The 15,520-nt window shown below is 44.0% G+C and overlaps 1 protein-coding gene across 2 annotated transcripts in view; it reads right to left on the bottom strand.

Moving 5' to 3' along the window:
- Positions 1–15,520, bottom strand: part of TLE5 (TLE family member 5, transcriptional modulator) — a 31,522-nt gene that overhangs the window by 11,347 nt on the left and 4,655 nt on the right. For both annotated transcript variants that reach the window (XM_070744720.1, XM_070744728.1), the window contains exons 2-4: positions 9,109–9,206; positions 7,120–7,183; positions 238–282 (exon numbers count right to left, since the gene is read on the bottom strand). In XM_070744720.1, the coding sequence (XP_070600821.1) occupies positions 238–282; positions 7,120–7,183; positions 9,109–9,206 (207 nt within the window). The remainder of the gene's footprint in view (positions 1–237; positions 283–7,119; positions 7,184–9,108; positions 9,207–15,520) is intronic.

Here is a 15,520-nt window from a genome sequence, read left to right as displayed (position 1 = left end):
TCATGTTTAATGTTTATGCTGCCTACCTTCTCTTGTTTTTTGTGGTTATTGTGTTTTGTTTTGTTTTTGTCTTTAAAAAGACAATTTTAAAAAATGGGGCAAACTCGCCTAACGAATAATGCTTCATTTGGCAACAAGAGTCCTTGGGCTCAATTGGGGTCGTTAAGTCGAGGGCTCCCTGTGTAAAGCGGCTTTAAAAGTCCCTGGCAGAAAGTAGAATTAACCTTAAAATCTCACCTGCTTATGCATTTCGATGTTGAGGCCATAGGACATCTCGTAATACTGGAAGGAAGAAGGAAAAAAAAGAAGAAAAAAGAATTAGAACATCTGCTTGTTAGGTGAAACCTGGACTTGTTTTCTGTCTCCTAATTTGTGGAAGTGTCCATACAGGATTTGAATTCATGTCCCAATTTTACTAAGAGAGCGGAGAGGGGCGGCATACAAATCTAATAACTAATAATAATAATAATAATAATAATAATAATAATAATAATAATAATAATATTCCATATTATGATCATGGCGGGTCATGACTTCTCTAAGGCAAGCAATGGCCCAGGATGAGATGAGAAACATATACGGTTGTGGATTCTCTATCTATGCAGGATTTTAAGATTCCATGATTGCCAAGAGATAGACTAGATGACCCTTCGGGGTCCCTTCCCAGTTCCCAATTCTGACACTAACTGGCTTTCCAGCTCATGGCAAAGGGCTGGACTAGATGACCCTTGGAAGTCCCTTCACAATTTGGACACCTGTGATTTTCCTGTCCATTGCAAAGGAGTAAAATAGACCACCTTTCCCACTCTATATTTCTGACACTAACTGGGTTTCATGCCCATTGCAAAGGAGTAAAATAGACCACCTTTCCCACTCTATATTTCTGACACTAACTGGGTTTCTTGCCCATTGCAAAGGAGTAAAATAGACCACCTTTCCCACGCTATATTTCTGACACTAACTGGGTTTCATGCCCATTGCAAAGGAGTAAAATAGACCACCTTTCCCACGCTATATTTCTGACACTAACTGGGTTTCCTGCCCATTGCAAAGGAGTAAAATAGACCACCTTTCCCACTCTATATTTCTGACACTAACTGGGTTTCCTGCCCATTGCAAAGGAGTAAAATAGACCACCTTTCCCACTCTATATTTCTGACACTAACTGGGTTTCCTGCCCATTGCAAAGGAGTAAAATAGACCACCTTTCCCACGCTATATTTCTGACACTAACTGGGTTTCCTGCCCATTGCAAAGGGCTGGACTAGATGACCTTTAGGGATTGCCTTGCCAGTACACAATTCTGATGCTAACTGGTTTTCCTGCCCATTGTAAAGGGCTGGACTAGATGACCCTTGGAAGTCCTTTCCCACTCCACATTTCTATTACACTGCCCATTGCAAAAGGATGGATCAGATGACCCTTGGAGATCCCTTCCTACTCAACGATTCTATGATTCTCAGCAACAGGAAACAACAACAAGAAAAAATAAAACATATTTTGAATTTTAGAAGAGTCACATGCATAATGCATTTCTCTTCCCTTTTCACGCACCTACAAATTATGCCACACCCACAATTAAAATTCCTTCCTGGCACAGGATTTAAATCAAAGCTTCCACTTGCGGCCAGCAAATAATAATAATAATAATAATAATAATAATAATAATAATAATAATAAAAACAACAACAACAACAGCAACAGACATGATTGTGGAGGGGAAAAAAGTATGGATTATCGACATCACAATCCCAAGAGACAGCAGAATTGAGGAGAAGCAGCTAGAGAAATTAGCAAAATACGAAGATCTGAAAATCGAGCTGCAATGACTCTGGCATAAGCCAGTGGAAGTGGTCCCAGTGGTCCTTGACATGCTGGGCGCAGTGCCAAAGGATCCCAGCGGACATTTGAAAACCACCAGAATTGACAAAATCTCCATCTGTCAATTGCAAAAGGCTGCTTTACTGGGATCGGCAAATATAATTCGTCGCTACATCACGCAGCCCTAGGTGCTTGGGAAGCGCCCGACTGGTGATGAAATACGAAATCCAGCATAGTGATCTCGTTTGCTGTGTTGTATTGTTAATAACAGAAGTGAAAAAAGGACAAGGTGGTGGAGCTGGGGCAACCGAATGGCGTTGCGTGTTTACTGGACGGATGCCCTTCTTGACGCCAACGCCGAGTTTGCAGCAGATATTTTACTCATTGGGCCGAGAGAGAGAGGAATATCTGCCTCTACCTAGGATCGAACTCACGGGTGAGAGCTGCATCTCTAGGCCACTGTACCACTCTAAAGATTATCTGTATATAATGTATGTGCATTTTGATTTCGGTTGCACCTTCCCCTGGTTGTAGCTCCACCCACTTTGTCTTTGGCCCCACCCACAAGCCAACTTTTGCTTAAGACAGAGAGGTCTTCAAACTAGATGGGTGGAGAATTCTGGGCGTTGGAAGTTCACAAGTCTTTTACAGTTGCCAAGTTTGGGGACCCCTGGCTTAAAGAGAAGGCAAGTCCTTTCTCCCAAGTTGCATTTGCGAAACGGAATTAAGATGTAACTCTGCAAATCATGCCGGAAGACTTCTAACCGGGTTAAGGCCAAACCATGATTTTAGACACAGACAAGATGAATTCAGTTTCATTGTGAGCTGACTCTGCCTTCCAAAGCAAACCAAAATGGAATTGGAGGCATTAAAAAACATTTTCCCCCACCCAAAACCTCTGTTGTGTTCACTTATTTACTAGGAATAATATTAGAAACATAGAAGATTGATGGCAGGAAAAGACTTCCTAGTCCATCTAGCCTGCCCTTGTACTATTTCCTGTATTTTATCTTAGGATGGATCTATGTTTATCCCAGGCATGTTTAAATTCAGTTACTGTGGATTTACCAACCACATCTGCTGGAAGTTTGTTCTAACCATCTACTACTTTCAGTGAAATAATATTTTCTCATGTTGCTTCTGATCTTTCCCCCAACTAACCTCAGATTGTGTCCCCTTGTTCTTGTGTTCACTTTCCTATTAAAAACACTTCCCTCTTGGACCTTATTTAACCCTTTAGCATATTTAAATGTTTCGATCATGTCCCCCCCTTTCCCTTCTGTCCTCCAGACTATACAGATTGAATTCATGAAGTCCCCCACATAGTCCCTGCTTCCCATGAAATCGTTCCTTAAATAACCTACACATTTAAGCAGGAAAAAAACCCCTACCAGCAACAGATGATCAAAATATATACCAGTAGTCCCTGACTTATGCCCACTTGCTTGGTGACCATTCAGGCACCTGGCAACCAGGCCAAGTTCACAGCCATCTGTGCAGCCTCCTGGGCTTACATAACTACATTTTGTGACATTTCTGCCAAAACACGGCATCTTCTTCCGATTTTAGGCAAAACCAAAATCAGAGTGAATCATTAGTTCATTTCATGTCTGTGACATTCATTTAATGACTGCAGTGCTTCGCTTAATAAAATCACAGAAAAGCTTGTGAAATTTTAAAACAACACAATTTGTTTTACTGCCACAAGGACCAGATTATCTCAGGGACCGCCTTCTGCTGCATGAATCCCAGCAACCAGTTAGGTCCCACAGAGTGGGTCTCCTCCAGGTCCCGTCAACTAAACAATGCCGCTTGGCGGGACCTAGGGAAAGAGCCTTCTCTGTGGTGGCCCCGGCCCTCTGGAACCAACTCCCCCAAGAGATTAGAATTGCCCCCACCCTCCTTGCCTTTCGTAAGCTACTTAAAACCCACCTCTGCCGCCAGGCATGGGGAACTGAGATACTCTTTCCCCCTAGGCCTTTACAATTTTATGCATGGTATGTCTGTATGTCTGTTTGGTTTTTATTATAATGGGTTTTTAATTGTTTTTAGTATTGGATTATTATTATATGCTGTCTTATTATTGTTGTTAGCCGCCCCGAGTCTTCGGAGAGGGGCGGCATACAAATCCAATAAACAAACAAATAAACAAACAAACAAATAAATAAGTAAGTTATGATGGCAATGGGCAGGCTTCATTAGTCCTAACTAAAGGATTACATTCACGGTTGTAGATCATACGGAGAAATATTGTTCATTCCAAAATTTTATGCCCCCAAAATGCACGTTTGGAAGTCAGAAAGCCTGAATGTATCCCCTCAACTTACAGCTATCTACTTAGTGACTCTTCAAAATTAGGACATCCCTTGAAAAAAGTATAATTTATGAGATTTTTCACACTTTCTGCTTTCCCCTAAATGCCATTTCTAAACTCAGTAGAATGGTGTTCCTTATATCTCCCAAAACTCGCTTAGGGGAGCCACAAAATCAGAAAGTTTTGCTGGACCTCGAAAATATTGCAAAAAATATAAAATGTCATCTGCCCTTTCATCTTAAAAGGGCTTTTTCCACAAGAAATATTATATTGATGCTAAAATCAAACGAATTTCATATGGTCGTTTTTCAGCTGATCCAATAAATATGTTTTCTATGAATGGGTCCATTTTAATTTTCAATAATGTAAATATAACCTTTTGCCAACAAAAGCTCCGTTTGAGGTCCTTCGTGACTTTTAAAATTGGGAAGGGGGCCCAAGAGCAGAAACGCTGGCCTGGATTAAAATTAAAGCAGCCAATTCCTGCACATTTTAATCCTCTTAACGTCAGAGGGAGCCAAAATGTTGCCCCCCCCCCCTCCCTGCAACCACACACATTTATTTAAGTTGCCACCGGGCCATTTCGGGGCCTCTGGAGTTATTTTGAGGAAGGGATGGAGCAAAAATACACAACCCACCCTCTCAAATTCAATCCTTCCAGCTAAACTGCTCTTGTAGGCCTCGAAAGAATCCAAATCAGGGGCAAAATGCCCGTACCTGTCAGTCATTGGAGAACCAGTCGCGAAGGGAGCGCGAGGCTCCGCCCACCCGCCCTGGAGCTGCCATTTTATTTATTCATTCATTCATTCATTCATTCATTCATTCATTCATTCATTGGATTTGTATGCCGCCCCTCTCCGCAGACTCGGGGCGGCTAACAACAATGATAAAAAACAACATGTAACAATCCAATTTAATAAAACAACTAAAAACCCTTATTATAAAAAACCAAACATACACACAAACATAACATACATAACTTGTAATGGCCTAGGGGAAGGAATATCCTAACTCCCCCATGCCTGGCGACAAAGGTGGGTCTTGAGTAATTTGCGAAAGACAAGGAGGGTGGGGGCCGTTCTAATCTCGGGGGGGGGGGGGGAGTTGATTCCAGAAGGCCGGGGCCGCCACAGAGAAGGCTCTTCCCCTGGGGCCCGCCAAACGACATTGTTTGGTCGACGGGACCCGGAGAAGGCCAACTCTGTGGGACCTTATCGGCCGCTGGGATTCGTGCGGCAGAAGGCGGTTCCGGATGTATTCTGTCCCAATGCCATGTAGGGCTTTAAAAGTCATTACCAACACTTTGAATTGTGACCGGAAACCGATCGGCAGCCAGTGCAGGCCGCGGAGTGTTGGTTCTTCTATCCTCTGTGCATGCGCAAAGGACATTTATGGCGGTGTCCGGGTGGAGTCTCGCACTCCCTTTACCACCAGCTCTCTGACAGACTGACAGGTACAAGCCAACCAGGAACATTTCACCCAGATCCAAAGTCTCCTCGTTAAGGACTAGAAACTTGGCAAAGCGTAGGGGTTTGCCCCACGCGGTTTCTGCCTCCTCAATGAAGAAGCGGGCACAGGAGATGGTTTGTGGCTTTTCTTGACTCTCGTGAAAGGTTAGTATGTGCTTACAATCAACTTTTTTTCCCTTTTTAATTGAATTTCCTAGGAAATGCAAAGCATTTTTAAGCCTTATCTCTGTGCTCCAGAGGAGGTGCGGCCGGCCTTTCTGGAGGGCCTGGGAACTGGCTTCACTCAAGGCTAACGACATCCATCACCTTGAATCTTGGCAGCCGCAACAGGCACAGCTGGCCACCTCCAACCAGCACGTCAAGGAGAGCCAGCTAACTGTGTCCCGATAAGAGCTAAATAAATATAAAAAAATAAGCCAGGCTCTAATGCAGCTGCCTGGGTGACTTATGCAAAACAGTCAAGCCTCATTTTTGCAAAAACCCCCACAAAAACCTCAAAACAAAACAAAAAACTCCCCACTAACACAGGATAAAGAGGCTGAATAGAAAAAACCCCAATAGGAATTCCTTCCAGAAGGCAGCAGAATCCTTGTTCTCGTTCTTTGGATCTTGCCGGGACGTCCTTAAGTTTCTAGTCCTCAAGAGAAAGGAAGAGGGGTGGGAAGGAAAAAAGAAAGAATGGGAGAGAAAGGAAGAAAAAAAGAAAAAGAAGAATGGAAAGTAAGAATGAAAGAATAAAGAAAGAGAAAGAAAGAAAAAGTGAGGGAGAGAGGAGGAAGGATGGAAAGGAAGGAAGGGAGAAAGAAAGGAAGAAAGAAAGAATAAAGAAAGAAAAACAAAGAAAAAGTGAGGGAGAGAGGAGGAAGGATAGAAAGGAAGCAAGCAAGGAAGGGAGAAAGAAAGGAAGGGAGAAAGAAGAAAGACAGAAAGAAAAAAGAAAGAAAAAGAAAGAAAAAAGAGAGAGAGGAGGAAGGATGGGAAGGATGGGAAGGAAGGAAAAGAGAAAGGAAGGAAGGAAGGAAGAAAGGAAGGATGGGAAGGAAGGAAAGGAAGGAAAAGAGAAAGGAAGGAAGGAAGAAAGGAAGGAAGGAAGGAAGAAAGGAAGTAAGTAAGTTCTGGGAGTTGAAGTCCGCAAGGCTTAAAGTTGCCAGGGTTGGAGACTCATTACAGAGGCCTTGAACTTCCTATCACCTGCATTTGCATTGGTTTACAAAGGAGGGGGCTGTTCCCCCCTGCTTATGTATTGGGGGGGCGCGCAGGGGGAGAAGGAACCATTTTGCCTCCCAGGACTTGCAGCTCTTCTTTTTTTAAATGTACATTTATTTTATTTATACATTAAAAACGTTCATACATTTAAAAATTCAGTAAAAAATGAATTTTCTAATATACCAAACCTATGTTCGAAGGCTACCGGTTCCACCTTGCCGGAAGAGGAAAAACGAAGGGGCATATGTCAGTTTTGCCCAGCCTCTGTGAAACAATCTGAACCCGCCCATCGCGAGTGCGAAAACCTACCATCACGTAATGGCGCTGCATCTCCGACTTTTCGCTGGCCAGCTTGTCGCATTCCAACTTCAGGCTGTTAAAAGAAAAGAGGGAAATTGGGGAAGTGGGCACGGGAAGGGGGGATGAAGTAGGGGGAGGCCTCTTCTGCCGTTGGAAACATCGCCCAATGTGACCATTCAAATTTAAAACAGCACAGAAAAAAATGTGCCTGCCCACGGGTCCTCACACTTACAACCGGTGCAGCAACTCCCCAGTAAGGGGATCAAAACTCGGGGCACTTTTTTCTGAGCTTAGGTTCTCACACCATCCCCTAGTTTTTTTTAAAAAAAAGTTACTTTTTTTTAAAAAAATGCAACTTATAAAATGTGCCTCCTGCATCCAGATTTTTAAAATTTTTAAGGATCAGAGAATGAATGTTTCAGATTGTTGCCAAAAATAACGGTGGGTTCTGCAGTACAGTGGTACTTCTACCCAAGAACGCCTCTACTTACAAAATTTTCTAGATAAGAACCGGGTGTTCAACAAGATTTTTTTGCCTCTTCTCAAGAACCATTTTCCACTAACAAACCTGAGCCTCCGAAACAGTAACCAGAAAAGGCAGGGAGAAGCCTCTGTGGGGCCTCTCTAGGAATCTCCTGGGAGGAAACAGGGATGGAAATGGCGGGGAGAAGCCTCCGTGGGGCCTCTCTAGGAATCTTTTAGGAGGAAACAGGGCCGGAAAAGGCGGGGAGAAGCCTCCGTGGGGTCTCTCTAGGAATCTTTTGGGAGGAAACAGGGCCACAAAAGGCAGGGAGATGCCTCCCTGGGGCCTCTCTAGGAATCTTTTGGGAGGAAACAGGGCCGGAAAAGGCGGGGAGAAGCCTCCGTAGGGCCTCTCTAGGAATCTTTTAGGAGGAAACAGGGCCGGAAAAGGCGGGGAGAAGCCTCCGTGGGGCCTCTCTAGGAATCTTTTGGGAGGAAACAGGGCCGGAAAAGGCGGGGAGAAACCTCCATGGGGCCTCTCTAGGAATCTCCTGGGAGGAAACAGATGGAAAAGGCGGGGAGAAGCCTCCGTGGGGCCTCTCTAGGAATCTCCTGGGAGGAAACAGGGCCTCCATCCTCCCTGTGGTTTTCCCAATCGCACACATTATTTGCTTTTACATTGATTCCTATGGAAAAAATTGCTCCTTCTTACAAACTTTTCTACTTAAGAACTTGGTCACAGAACAAATGAAGTTCGTAAGTAGAGGCACCACTGTACTTTGCAAAACACCGGGGGCCATGAATTAACAACCATCATGGCTAAATTGTATGAATGGCACGCATGCTGAAGAGTTTAACTACGAGTTTTAATTAGGGTTTTATAGTTTTAGATTGTATTTGACTTCTTTTTGTTTTTGTATTTTATATTGTTGTAAGCAGCGAGTCCTTTGGGATTGGGCGGCATAGAAGTAGAATTAATAAATAAATAAATAAAATTCAGAGAAAAGTGATCTCAAAAGGAGAGGAGAGGCAGATCCAGAGATCAAGACTGGAATCTCTTGAGGAAAATCTCTGAATGATCTGCAACAGGCCAACAAGCATGTTTTGACTTCAAATGGGGGCTGCCATGCTTGTGGACTTCAATTCCCAGAATTCCCACTCCTGATTTAAGGTGTCAAACCATAAGCATGCTGACTGAGGAATTCTGGGAATGGAAGTCCAGCCATCTTAAGACATGTAATGACTGTGGAATTCTGGGAACTGAAGTCTTGAAGTTGCTGAAGGCGAGAAACACTATTCTATATAGGATCTCCCGGTGACGTTTTAACACCGCTGCACCAAGACTGCACAACCGCTGTGATCCTGCTAAACAAAAATTGTGCAAATGCATGCCTCAGCGATCAATCATGCCGAGCGTTAGGATCCCTTGGGACTCAGCCTTCTTTTCAATTTTACCATCTCCCCCATCCTGGCCTAGAAAACCATCGTTTGCACAACCGCGGGCTGAAAGCCGGAGAAAGCTGGCCCAAAATTTACCTGTGATACTGTGCCTGCAGCAACTGGAACTCATCTTTAATCCGGTCGCAGGAATCGGACGTGGTGAACTTCAACTGCTGAGGCAGATGAGAAGAGGCCTGAAACAGAATTTTGGGGAGTTGAGGAGGGGTGGGTGAGAGAAATATCCTTTTAGCCAATTAAAAACAACCCTGGGAAGTTGCTTTAATTGTGTCTGATTTGCTTGTGTTGTTAACTGCCTGCTCAGGATGCTAGTCCTCAAGACTCACCGAAGAAACTGTCCACTGCACTGTAAATTTATTTATTTATTATTTGGACTTATATGCCGCCCCTCTCCAAAGACTCGTGGCGGTTTACAACATATAAAAGAACAATAGAAAACAACCTAAGTCCAAATTTAAAATTAATCTAACTAATCTACTTTCTACTAAATCTGCACTTCTATTCTACTAGTTTTTCTCATCATTCCTTTCACCCATTTCCTCCCATGTTGACTGTATGACTGTAACTTGTTGCTTGTATCCTAAGATTTTTATTAATATTGCTTCTTCATTGCTTATTTGACCCCTATGACAATCATTAAGTGTTGTACCACATGATTCTTGACAAATGTACATTTTATTTTATGTATGCTGAGAGCATATGCACCAAGACAAATTCCTTGTGTGTCCAATCACACTTGGCCAATAAAAATTATATCCTATTCTATTCTAAAACCCAAATCACCAATCACTCTCATTTCAGAGTCACACTTTCCATTCATCAGCCATTCAATGGCCCCAGGCCTGTCAATAAATGGGGGTTTAAGGGGGGGGGGGTACTGTAACCATGTTTACAATGCACTTTTAAGTTATAATGCGTTTCACCTGGTTTCAGTTTAAGAACTCAAGCTATGATTCGACTTAATTCAAGACATAAACAATCCTCAATGCATTTTACACAGCAACATTCTGAGAACTGGTTTGGACTAGTTAGTAGGGAAGATTTTGAACTAGAAAACCAAGAGATTAGGAGCTGGTGGACTTTAGGCCTATCCCATTCTCAGTCCACCCCACCCCACAGGGTTGTTGTTATGTGGAAAAAAGGAGATGGGAGCTTCCTTAGAAACATAGAAGATTGAATGGTCCATCTAGTCTGCCCTTATACTATTTCCTGTATTTTGTCTTAGGGTGGATATGTTTATCCCAGGCATGTTTAAACTCAGTTACTGTGGATTTAGCAACCACGTCTGCTGGAAGTTTGTTCCAAGCATCTACTACTCTTTCAGTAAAATATTTTCTCACGTTGCTTCTGATCTTTCCCCCAACTAACCTCAGATTGTGCCCTTGTTCTTGTGTTCTATTGTCCTATTAAAAACACTTCCCCCCTGAACTTTATTTAACCCTTTAACATATTTAAATGTTTCGATCATGTCCCCCCTTTCCCTTCTGTCCTCCAAATTTATACGTAGGGTAAGCACTAAAATGGGATCATTCAACTGACTCCCCTGTTGTGTAAAGTGGGTGCATTTACATTATTGTGTAATCCACCCGGAACTGCAATAATTTCTGTAATCACCAGAAGGCAGCAGAGAGAGCTGGAAAGATCTTACTTGCTGCCCTCCGGTGGGTTGGATTATTTTTACATGTACTGTATTGTTTCTTCCCAACTGAAATGGACTCTGGATGACAGTACAGTGACTTTCCCAAAAAGGCTATACCATGGCTTTTCAAAAAATATTAATAAAAAAATACTTCGTGTTTTTTTAACATTTGAACGTTTTCCCGTGGCCGCCCGATGTACAATACTGTGCGTTTTAACTCTCCCCCCCAAGCCGTCCTGCTTCTATAAATAAAAGCTCTGCTTCCGCCCCAGTCTCCTGATCCCTCCCCTTTAATTCTGGGAGCGTTGGTACACGCCACTGCTGCCCGCCGCCGCCGCTTCTTCCCCCACCCACCTAAGACGCCTCCCTGAGTGGTAGCGTCCGACCTCCCAGCTGACCAGCCTGGAATCCCGGCTTCGAGTCCTGGCCTGGATTCCTCTTGCCTTGAGCTTCCTCTTCCCCTGCCCTGACCCTGACCACCGGTGCTGCCGCCGCCGTCATGAGACGCCGGCAGCGAGCGCAGCAAAGCCCCCAGCTTGCCGCCTCGCTGCCCCTGCGGGTTGTGGGGGTAAGTAAAACTAGGAATGGAGGAAGGAAGGGGAGGAAGGGAGTGTCTCTACTTCGTGGAAATTTGACTTTCACAGGTGATCTTGGAACGTATCCCTGGGGAAAGGCAAGGGACCACTGTGTAAACCAGACCTGGGCAAAGGGTGGCCCGCCCGCTATCTGTGACTGGTCCGCAGAGGTCAGTGTCCACTCCAGTACGAGGATGAAAGAGCTCGCCATGTCTGCCGGGACTCCTCTGGTTCCTGATCTCCTGATGTATCTTGAAAAAAGCAGGAACCGGAGGAGTCCCGGCAGACGCGGTGAGCTCCTTCATCCTCGCACTGGAGCGGACCCTGACCTCCTACCGAGAGCAGCCGAGCATAGAAACCATGCAAACACTCCAGTGCAGTGACTATGGTGCACCGTGTTGCCGTAAAGCAAACAACTAGGGGTCTGTAGAGTGGGTCTGGATGTTTAGGTCAGGCCAGGGTCTGGGTCTTCAGAGTGGTCAGCACCGAAAAAATCCCCTGTGAGCAGTACAGGAGTGGTACACAGATACCACGTGCTTCCTCCCCTGTCCCCTGCAGCAGCTACAAGTGCTCTGTTCTTCTGACACTCGGGCAGAGAATCGGGATCCCCATCGGAAGAATTAGCCAAGGTTAGCTGTTAGTATATACAGTATTGGGTAGAACTGAGTTAATTATATTAGTTCGGCTCTCTAAAACCATCCCAATTTCTCAAGCGGCCCCATGGCAAAATTAATTGCCCACCCCTGGTATAAACAGTTCACACAGCTTGTGACCATCCATTTATGTTTATGTTTATTAGATTTGTATGCCGCCCCTTTCCGTAGACTCGGGGCGGCTCACAACACAATAAAAACAGTTCATGACAAATCTAATAATTTACAATTTAAGATATTAAAAAAACCCCATTATTAAGCAGACATACATACAAGCATACCATACATAAATTGTATAGGCCCAGGGGAGATATTTCAGTTCCCCCATGCCTGACGACAAAGGTGGGTTTTAAGGAGTTTACGAAAGGCAAGGAGAGTAGGGGAAGTTCTAATCTCTGGGGGGAGCTGGTTCCAGAGAGTCAGGGCCGCCACAGAGAAGGCTCTTCCCCTGGGGCCCGCCAACCGACATTGTTTAGTTGACGGGACCCGGAGAAGGCCCACTCTGTGGGACCTAATCGGTCGCTGGGATTCGTGCGGCAGGAGTTACAACAATGACTTATCACCAGGTGGGGGTTTCCGCCCCCGCCACTCCCGGTGTGCGGCGCATGCAGCTCCGCGTTTCCAGCGTGCGCGTCCGAGTTGAGATTCTGCTTCTCAAAAATCCCTTTTGTGATATCTGAGGCCTTGAGCATCTTGAAAACTATGTTTCTCAACTTCTAGACAGGTGGACCGCAACTCCCATACTTCTCCAATCCTTGGCCACGTTGGGCAGGGAATTAGTGCAACGGAAGCCTCACCCCGGCTCAGGACAACCATCCGTTTAGTGACTGTTTCAATGTTACAATGGCACTTTTTCACACTTCTGGCCATTCTGGGGGCTTGGAAACTGATTCGTGTTTATGGCCATGGCCGTTTTGTGTGTGTGTGTCCCCCATTGTGTGTAACAGGATCACCATTGGTGACTTTCCCAGCCGGCTTCTGACAAGCAAAGTCAAAGGGAGAAAGATTCACTTAAGGACATGATTCACTTAACAACGGTGGCAAAAAAAGTGGTCGAAAAATGGGGCGAAGCTCACTTAGCAATGGCCACGCTTACCAACAGGCATTTTGGGTTCAACGGTGGTCTTACATTGAGGACTACACTGTAATTTGATTTTTTTTAATACAATCCAGGCCCAGCTGGATACATCCGTTTTATATCTGGACAGCTGCAAACTCTCCATCTATAAAAATGACGCTTTATATCTGGAGTTTTACAGGAAGCATCAGATTTCAGCAATCGAGCTATTCTATCTGCCTTCAGCAACTGCAATTAGTGGTTTTTATTTATTTATTTTGTCCAATACACAATGAGGGTTTTAGTGGGTATATATCTATATACACATAGTAAAATACATGATGAAGGTTATAGAGGAGATACTCATAGTAAAATATATCTAAGAAAGAATAGAAAAGAAGGTATAGTAATAGAACATATCAATGAAAGAATAGAAGAAGAGATATAGGGATAGAAGAAAGGTATAGGAGATATAGGAGAGCAATAGGACAGGGGACGGAAGGCACTCTAGTGCACTTGTACTCACCCCTTACTGACCCCTTAGGAATCTGGATAGGTCAACCGTAGATAATCTAAGGGTAAAGTGTTGGGGGTTTGGGGTGACACTATGGAGTCCGGTAATGAGTTCCACACTTCGACACCTCGGTTACTGAAGTCATATTTTTTACAGTCAAGTTTGGAGCGGTTAATATTACATTTAAATCTGTTGTGTGCTCTTGTGTTGTTGTGGTTGAAGCTGAAGTAGTCGCCGACAGGCAGGACGTTGCAGCATATGATCTTGTGGGCAATACTTAGATCTTGTTCAAGGCGTCTTAGTTCTAAGCTTTCTAGGCCCAGGGTTGTAAGTCTAGTTTCGTAGGGTATTCTGTTTCGAGTGGAGGAGTGAGGGGCTCTTCTGGTGAAGTATCTTTGGACATTTACAAGGGTGTTAATGTCCGAGATGCGATATGGGTTCCAATCAGATGAGCTGTATTCAAGGATGGGTCTGGCAAAAGTTTTGGGGAGGGGCATCAGTGTGTCTCTTGCTTTGGATGGTGAACACCATTACAGGTAGTCCTCAATTTACGACCACAATTGAGCTTGATGTTTATGTTGCTAAGTGAGAAATCCATCAAGTGGATTTGATGGATAAATCAAATTTAAATTTGAAAAATTTGAAAAAGATAAATAAAAGTGAGCTTTGTCCCATTTTGCGACTTTTCTTATTATATGAATCACAGCAGTCAAGTTAGCAACAGCGTTGTTAAGTGAATTGGGCACCTCCCCATCGACTTTGCTTGTCAGCGAGTCACAAAACGGAATTGCGAGACGCTGCAACCACCATAAATAACGAAACATTTGTCGGGAATCCAAAGGTAAATTATGTGACTGTGGGGTTGCCGCAATAGGTCGTTAAGTGTGAAAAATGGTCATAAAGTTCCTTTTTTCCCCAAGAGCTCATGTAACTTTGAATGGTCACTAAATGAACCATTGTAAACCGAGGACTACTTGTATTTTTTCCCACTACCCACCCCCTCCATTCACAGTTGCAAGGCCTCCTGATAATCCCTGGCTTGTTTTAACACAAATTTGTCACCCTTAGAGAGTCCAAATATCACCTACCGCAAGTTGTAACACCAAAGAGTGCAAATCTTTAAGGGTTTTAAAACCTCACCTACAAAAAGATATCAACAAAATTGAACCGGACCAAAGACGGGCTACAAGAATGGTGGAAGGTCTTAAGCATAAAACGTATCAGGAAAGACTTCACGAACTCAATCTGTATAGTCTGGAGGACAGAAGGAAAAGGTGGGGACATGATTGAAACATTTAAATATGCTAAAGGGTGAAATAAGTTTCAGGAGGGAAGTGTTTTTAACCTAAGAACAAGGGGGCACAATCTGAGGTTAGTTGGGGGAAAGATCAGCAGCATGAGAAAATATTATTTGACTGAAAGAATAGTAGATGCTTGGAACAAACTTCCAGCAGACGTGGTTGGTAAATCCACAGTAACTGAATTTAAACATGCCTGGGATAAACATAGATCCACCCTAAGATAAAACACAGGAAATAGTATAAGGGCAGACTAGATGGAACAGGAGATCTTTTTCTGCCGTCAGTCTTCTATGTTCCTAAGGGTTGTGGTTCAGGTTACTGGAAAGGAAAAGGCCATTATGGCTTAACTGGATGTGTGTGCACCGCCAATCCAAACACAGATTACAGATTAACAAGAATTAGAAGGGACCTTGAGAGTCATCTAGCCCAAACCCCCCCCCCCCCCCAGGGCCCAAGCAGGAAACCTATACCACTTCGGACATAAGGCTTTCCATTCTCCTCTTGAAAGCCTCCAGCGATGAAGCTCCTACAACTTCCGAAGGCAACTTCTGCTCCACGGGTTGATTGTACTCACTTGTCAGGAAATTTCTCCTTATGTCTAGGTTGAATCACTCCTTCATCAGTTTGCACCCATTATTTATTTGTTTGTTCAAATTTTTTAATGCCGCCCTTCTCCTTAGACTCAGGGCGGCTTACAACAAGTTAGCAATAGCACTTAACACAGCTAGCCTATTGCCCCCACAATTGATGG

This window comes from Erythrolamprus reginae, chromosome 1 (genome assembly GCF_031021105.1).
Source record: "Erythrolamprus reginae isolate rEryReg1 chromosome 1, rEryReg1.hap1, whole genome shotgun sequence".
Lineage (NCBI taxonomy): Eukaryota > Metazoa > Chordata > Lepidosauria > Squamata > Dipsadidae > Erythrolamprus > Erythrolamprus reginae.
The sequence above is the reverse complement of the archived record's forward strand: the minus strand, read 5'-3'. Positions and strand labels throughout refer to the sequence as shown.